Genomic DNA, 8,327 nt, shown 5'->3' on the forward strand with positions numbered 1-8,327 from the left:
ATGAAGGAGAAGACGAAGACGACAAAGACGCAAGGGACACATGTTACCAACGAGAAGGAGAAGCAGTCACGCAGACCACCGTCGGAGAAGACTAGCGGCGAACGCTGCTTTAGTTGCGGAGGGTTGAACCATCAGAGACGGAGTTGTCCATTTAAGAAAAAAGGATCAAAGTGTTTTAAGTGCGGCGAATTCGGACATATTTCAACAGCTTGTCAAAAGAACGAGAAGCAACAGGACGCGTCGGAGAAAGTGTGTGGTGTGAGTATGGAAACCAAACGGAAGTGTGTAAAAGAGGTGCAAATGGGAAACGATATAATTACAGCGCTGATAGACACAGGTAGTGACATAAGTTTAATAACAACAGAACAATATTTTAAGGTAGGCACACCGAAATTAAATAAAGAGATTTTGCGTTTTCGGGGTGTGGGCTCTGACCTAATTAAAACATATGGCGTGATAGAAACAAGTATCATTATCGATAAGAAAATGTATCCGATCAAAGTTCACGTAGTTTCCGATGCTCTTTTAGATCATAGTTTACTAATAGGCAATGATTTTTTGCGGAAGATGAGTGTAACGTTAGACGCCGGTAAAATTTCCATTAGTGACGCGAACAAGGTTGCGAAGACAGACAACGAGGTACACGAGATCTTTAAAATCAATGCATTGAATGACTGTAGCGAAATAGATCTGTCACATATTGTAAGCGCGGAAAAAAAGAGAGAAAATAGAATCAATTATTGAAAATTATCGACCAGAGAAAGTCCGTGAAGTAAACTTAGAAATGAATATCATTTAAAAAGACGATGAGCCGGTATATGCGCGCCCAAGACGGTTATCGCCGAAAGAGAAAGACGAGGTAGACGCCGAGATAAGAAAGTGGCTGGACGACGGTATAATACAACCATCGTTTTCTGATTACGCTAGCCCGGTTGTATTAGTAAGAAAGAAAGACGGGTCGGGAAGTTTGTGTGTCGATTATCGTAAACTAAACGATAAGATTGTAAAGGATCGATATCCCTTACCGCTGATCGAGGATCAGTTGGACGCTTTACAAAACGCACGCGTGTTCACCACAATAGATTTGAAGAATGGTTTTTTCCATGTGTCAGTAAATAAGAGCAGCCGAAAGTACACAGCGTTTGTGGTGCCGAATGGTCATTATGAATTTTTAAAGGTTCCGTTTGGATTATGCAATTCACCTTCTGTTTTTCAAAAGTTCATTAATCTGGTATTTGGGGAATTGATAGCTTCAAAAAAGGTATTAACTTATTTAGATGATATAATTATACCCTCCGACGACATCGAAGACGGGATAACTAGCTTAGAATTGGTTTTAAAGACGGCGAGCGAGTTCGGACTGATAATTAGTTGGAAAAAATGCGAGTTCTTGAAGAGACGCGTGGAATATCTAGGACACATAATTGAGGACGGTCGGATACAACCTTCTGTTGTTAAGACAGCCGCGGTCGCGAGATTCCCTAGACCGACTAATTGTAAGGGGGTACAAAGCTTTCTCGGTTTAACGGGGTATTTTCGGAAGTTTGTACCGCAATATTCGATAATTGCAAGACCGTTGTCTAACCTATTGCGGAAAGAAGTAGAATTTAAGTTCGGAAGCCAAGAAGAGGAATCCTTCAAAAAATTAAAAGAGATATTGTGTAGTAAACCGGTTTTGCGCCTATATAGGGTGAACGCCGAAACCGAGTTGCATACAGATGCGTCCGCTAAGGGATACGGTTCTATTTTGATGCAGCGAGATAACGCTGATAATATGTTCCATCCGATATATTACGCGAGTGGAAAGACCACACCTGCCGAAGAGAAGTATCCTAGTTATGAACTAGAGGTGCTCGCGATTATCAAGTCGTTGCGAAAGTTTAGAGTGTATCTACTAGGGATAGAATTTAAGATAGTTACAGATTGCCGTGCTTTTACACTCACTATGCGAAAAAAGGATTTGTGCGTTCGCGTTGCGAGGTGGGCTTTACTTCTCGAAGAATTTCGGTATACGATTGAACATCGGGCGAGCAGGCAGATGATGCATGCGGATGCGTTGAGCCGCAATCCTTTGCCGACGGTAATGTTTGTTTGCGAGGACGAAAGTGGACTCATAGCTAGCTTCAAGCGAGCGCAGCACGAAGACGAAGGTCTGCGCGGCATAGTTAACGGTGTGAAGGAAAATAAACTGAGTGGTTATATTATAAGAAACGAAATATTGTATAAAGATGTAAACGGTGATATGCTGGTGGTAGTACTTAGGGCATTACAGGCGCAAGTTGTTCGTCGAACGCATGAACAGGGACATTTTGCGGTAGATAAGACTGTAATGTTAGTAAAGAAAGACTATTGGTTCGAAGGAATAGGCAACGTCGCGGAGAAAGTAGTGCGAAATTGTGTTAAGTGTATTTTGGCCGAAAGAAAGAGCGGAAGAGCGGAGGGTTGGCTGCATCCAATCGACAAGGGAGAGGTTCCCCTCCACACTTTCCACGTCGACCACCTTGGACCTATCCCCTCCACCAGGAAGAACTATAGGTACATATTCGTAGTGGTAGATGGATTCTCGAAGTTTGTATGGTTGTATGCAACTAAATCTACGGACTCAGCTGAGGTGTTACGTCATCTACAAAAACAGGCGAGTGTGTTCGGAAATCCGAAACGAATTATCTCGGACAGAGGAACCGCTTTCACATCAAATGATTTCGAGAAGTATTGCGAGGAGGAGAACATTGAGCATATAAAGATCGCAACCGGAATGCCGAGGGGTAATGGGCAGGTGGAAAGGGTTAATCGCACGCTTATACCCCTATTAACGAAAATGTCTTCTCCAAAACCGGAAGATTGGTATCGCTACCTTGACTTGGCTCAGCGATATCTAAATGCTACGCCTAACAAGAGTATAAAAACAACCCCATTTAAATTGCTGTTTGGTACGGATATGAAGATGAAGGAGGATCCATCTATACGTGAAATGATAGAAGACGAATGGAGACAGATGTTTGAAGAACAACGGGAGGAGTGTCGCAGACGAGCGAAAGAAGCCATCCTAAGGGCACAAATGGAATATCGTAGATCATTTAATAAAAAAAGAACTGTCGCAACGCGATATAAAGAAGGAGATCTGGTTGCGATACGACGAACACAATTTGGACCGGGATTGAAATTACACCCAAAATATTTGGGACCATACGAGGTAATCACAGTATTAAGGGGCGATCGCTATATGGTGCGAAAAGTGGGAGAACACGAAGGTCCATACACAACATCGACTGCGGCCGATTCGATGAAGCCATGGGCTCAAGAGGAAGAAGAAATATTTATCGAAGATAGTTAAAGCCGATCGTATATCTGAGGACAGATATGTTTGTCAGAACGGCCGAGTGTGAGAGTGAGAGAAAGACGAAGAGTGCGAGTGTATGGTATGCGTGAAAACAATTGATGAATGTGAAAGATGTGTGAGAGTATGCAGCGATATCGGTATGAGTGTGTGTGCGCGTAGCGATATGGATATGAGTGTGAGTGCGCGCAGCGATATGAATATGAGTGTGTCCAGTAAGAAAGAAAAGCGAGCGTGCACCCCGAAATCTCTCGAATATTCCCGAACCGGAAATCGGGAAAAGGTCTTTTGTTTAATCGGTCGGGAATAGTCTGGAGATTTCGAGAATGATTGACGGAAGTGATTGGGACCATTGGTGGGGTGAATGTGTATATAAGCGCGGCGAAGAATGCGGTCTTCGCCTTCTTGATTCGGTGCTACTATCTGTGAGTGAAAGAAGTGTAATTCGAGTGTGTCAACTATTATTACTTGCTTTTCTTATCTTTTCTATCTCTTTATTATTATATTAAAAATTTATTCTATTATAATAAATACTTATATTTTTTAAATTTAAATAAATCTTACATATATATGGAAAAAACTAATAAATGTTAAATATTTTGACATCCTACATGTTGAGGAAATGAGTGGGCTAAATGAGTAGAACGCCGAGCAATTGCAGTGAGTGGTCAGATTTATTAAAAATGCGTACGAGTACACCGCGTGTCGGTTGAGATTTAAACTGAGTGGCCGTTGAGCAGACTACGTTCCGAACTTTTCACTGAGAATATTATACTGAGTGGACTTGAGACGGCGTGATTATATTAATCACTTTTGAATCGGACGATGAGGATTATATTAATCCCATCGAACTTATGACTTTGTGAGAAGACGTAGACAAAGCCGAGAGAACGCGTGTGAATAGAACGAGACCACCCTGGTGAGTCCATCCTCCCCTGGCAGCAATTTGAGTACCCTAGCCATGGGCCATTTTCCTGGAGGCAAACGCTCATCAGTAAGGAAAACGAGAGAACCTACCTTAATCTGGTTGTGAGCGTGATGCCACTTTGAGATGGCTTGTAGTTGTTGTAAATACTGAGTTGACCACATGCGCCAGAAATGTTGAACTCGTTGCTGGATGAACTGCAATCTGAAGAGCTGACTTGCTGAGATATCCAAGAGTGAGCCTTCAGGAACAGCATTGAGTGCCGTTCCGATGAGAAAGTGCCCTGGTGTGAGCACTGAGATGTCTTCTGGATCATCGCTGCGTAATCCGAGTGGTCTTGAGCGTGAGCGGTCCAGCTTAGTCAATGCCTGTGTGAGAGAACGGGCGTGATGGAGTGACTCGCGCCAGAGGTAGTTGGCCCATCAGTTGCTGAGCACGGATCCCCTTGTAACGAGCAAACACCACACACCTGAGAACATATGACTTCACTGGGGCTCTTCCTCCGATGATCCAGTAGAGTTGTCTGATGAATGCCAGAGTCGACTGCGAGCTTGGCAGCTGAGATTGTCTTGAGAGCACTGAGATTTCTTCTGAGTAGTACGCCGATTGAGTGGCCTTGACCCAAAAGAGTCGTGAGTCTTCCATGCTTTTGGCTGAGATACAGGCTGCTGGTGTCGAGTCAAGCTCTCCTGAGAGCCTCTTGAGAAATCTATTGCAGAGAGCTGTAACTCGAAGCAACCTGTTGAGCGATGAGAATCGATGGATGAGATCCCAATGATAACTCGGAGAAGATCGTACCGCGTGATGTGCGACACGAGCACGAGCTTCTTTTGCACATGAGTCATCAGGAGCAGTATCGACCTGAGCCGGCCATGATGCCACTGATTGAGTGAGCCATGGTGGTCCCGTCCACCTTAGAGAGTGCTTTTCCAACTGATCTGTGGTTATCCCACGCGATGCACAGTCAGCTGGGTTTGATGTGCCAGGCACATACCTCCAATGAGCGTTCCTTGAGAGTTCCTGAATTTTGATCACGCGGTTACGTACGTAATCTTTCCATCTTGATGGATGAGCTTTGATCCATGTGAGAGTTACTTGAGAGTCCGTCCACAAGGTTGTCTTATTTATGATCATGTTTAGAATAGCGCAAACATGGTTCATGAGCGTGGAGAGTAGCAGCGCTGCTGAGAGTTCTAACCTCGGGATGGTTAGCTGCTTGAGCGGTGAGACCTTCGTTCTTGAGCAAATAAGAGAGACCTTGGCGCCAGTGGACGACGAGTTAACAACGAGATACACAACGGCTGCCATTGCGAATTGCGATGCATCAGAGAAGCCATGCAGTTCAACAGCTGAATCAGAGAGCGTGTTGAACCAACGTGGGATGGAGAGTCTGGCCAGACTAATGAGATCTTGTCTGATGCTGAGCCATTGTGAGATGAGCTGTTCCGAGAGTTGTTCGTCCCAGTCGAGATTATGCAACCAGAGAGCCTGAAGAAAGATCTTAGCCTTAATTATGACTGGAGATGCGAAGCCTAATGGATCAAAAATTTGTGCTACTTCTGAAAGGACAAGACGTTTCGAGTATCGTTTGGAGGGAGAAGCCGAGATTGTTGAGAAGTCGAACCTGTCCTGTTGAGGTGACCATCGAATACCAAGGATTTTGGTATCGCAGTCGTTGAATGAGATGCCTGAGGTCTCGCCAAGCTCAGACGAGACCTCTCTCAACAGTTGCTGAGAAGTAGAGTGTCACTTAGCCAGCGGGAATCCACCCGCATGGCAGAGCCGTATGAGTTGTTGAGCAGTCTCCACGAGCTGTTCCACTGTGTCGGATCCTCCGAAGATGTCGTCAACACAACGCCCATGAATGATCGGTTTGACAGCAAGAGGATACTGAGAGCCTTCATCTTCAGCAAGCTGAAGGAGCGTTCGTACAGCCAGGAACGGTGCATATTTGGTTCCATACGTGACTGTAGTGAGCTGAAAATGAGATTCCACCTGCTTTTCATTCACCCACACGATGCGTTGCAGATCCTGGTCATCTGGATGTATCTTGATTTGCCGGTACATCTTGGTGATGTCAGTCGCAAAGAGATACTTGAGTTGACGTATCCAAATGAGCAAGTCGAAGATGTTGAGCATCAGATTAGGACCAGCGTGCATGATGTCGTTGAGCGAGTGACCAGTGGAGCTGGCACTTGAGCCGTTGAAAACAACCCTGAGCTTCGTGGTGGAGCTGTCTGGCTTAAGTACCCCATGATGAGGCAAATAGTAATGTGGCCTTCTACCAACTGAGCTGTCATTGAGCTTGAGCATGTGCTGAGATTGTTCATACTCTCGCATGAACTGAGTGTACAATCGGTCGTACTGATAGTCTCTGCCAAGTCGCCTGAGAATTCGTTGGAGCGATCGATGAGCTGTCTGATAAGAACCTCCCAGGACTGTTGGGGGCGATTTGAGCGGCATCCTGACGATGTAACGCCCTGTTAGGTCCCTTGAGTGAGTGGTCTTGAAGTGGAGCTCACACTCCTGCTCCTCAGGAGTGAGAGATGAGTTGTCCGATGATGGAGGTTCTTCTTGGACCCAGAACCGTGTCAACAACTCTCGCAAGGATGAGTTTGATACCTGGGAGCTGCCATGATGAGTTGTCCTTGCAAGCGTGACCGGTGCCTGAATTGGGCCTATGACCAACCACCAAAAGATTGATAATTGAGCAATGGGAGTTCTTTCTGAGTACCTAATGATATTAGGTCTGATGAGTTGGCCGTAGAAGTCTGCTCCGATTATGACATCTACTGCCCTTGGAACGAGAAATTCTGGATCAGCGAGAGTTAAACCCTTCAGGTGTGGCCATTCGGGTTCCTGTTGAGTCTTTATGGCCGGCAGGATGGTGGTAACTGTCTTTAACACGTGAGCTGAAATTGTCACTGTGAGTGGTCTATACCTTGATTGAAGGTTGAGCGTGACAATTCCTCTTGTTTGAGAAGTCCGTGTTCTACCGACACCATAAACGTCCAGCCTTGAGTGCCTTCGTTGTAACTTGAGCTGCTGGGTGAGCTTTTCTGAGATGAATGAGATTTCTGATCCAAGGTCGATGAGCAGACGAACTTGAGTTGATGAAGCTGCTAAGACGACTATTGCTGTTGCTGTGGCCAGCAATGTGAGATGACTGAGATGGGCTGAGTTAGACGTGATATGATCGCAACTCTCAAAGAGCTGCCCTGAGCTTCATGCTTGAGAGGACTTAGTTGATGGAGCGGGTGTGCTTGACACCTCCTGAGCGGTCTGATGGTCATCTTCTGATGGTTCGAAAATGACTGAGAGGTCTGCACCATGCAACAGGGTATGATGATAGTCGTTGCATGATTTGCAATGCATTCGGCTATTGCACCTCCTTAAATTATGCCTGCCTAGGCAATTTCAACACAGACGTCTGTCCCTGATCAACCTTACCCGTTGGTTGACCGAATAGCTTCGCATCTTTGGGCAGATTGCGATGTAGTGGTCTTGCCCACAACAGTCACACGGATATACTGTCCGGGACTGAGCTGGACGAGAAGTCTGATGAATAACCGACCTTGATGAGGTGGCTGGGGGCTGTTGAGAGGCCTGATGTGAGCTTGTCGGAGTAGTTTTAGCCCCTTTCGGCACATTGGGTTGAGCAGGCGTGGATGAGGATTCTATGGTCTCCAATGTGCGAGCACGAGCGACCAGAAATTCGGTGAGCTGGCTGAGTGTCGGAAATTCATCTGTAGATGCAAGAGATGTCTCTCACCTCCCGCGAGTGTCTTGATCGAGCAGTCCAGTGAGGAGAGTGACCATGAGGCAATCATTATTGCTCTCCACTGTGAGTGTTCTGAGTGCCTGAGTGGTCTCATTAATGATATTGACCATTTTTGTCAGCGAGGTGGCTTGGCGCTTTTGCATTGGTTTGAGGTTGAGCAGTCTTTCTAGATGGGATTTTAATATGAGACGAATGATCTATGCAGCTCTTCTAGCTGCTCGAGCAACATGGTCACCTCTGTCAGGGTGATCGATTCGGATGGGTCACTAACCTGACTAAATATA

At 45.6% G+C, this 8,327-nt stretch overlaps 1 protein-coding gene across 1 annotated transcript; it reads right to left on the bottom strand.

The window, feature by feature from the left end:
* Nucleotides 1–6,008: 6,008 nt before the first annotated feature.
* Nucleotides 6,009–7,637, bottom strand: LOC149033811 (uncharacterized). Its single transcript, XM_089170838.1, has 2 exons — nt 7,526–7,637; nt 6,009–7,438 (listed from the first exon to the last, which is right to left on the bottom strand). Exons 1-2 carry the CDS (start codon nt 7,635–7,637, stop codon nt 6,009–6,011), a joined length of 1,542 nt encoding a protein of 513 aa, XP_089026964.1.
* Nucleotides 7,638–8,327: the final 690 nt, after the last annotated feature.

This window comes from Polistes dominula, unplaced genomic scaffold, assembly GCF_049000335.1.
Source record: "Polistes dominula isolate Pdom_NZ unplaced genomic scaffold, Pdom_raw_medaka contig_286, whole genome shotgun sequence".
Classification (NCBI taxonomy): domain Eukaryota; kingdom Metazoa; phylum Arthropoda; class Insecta; order Hymenoptera; family Vespidae; genus Polistes; species Polistes dominula.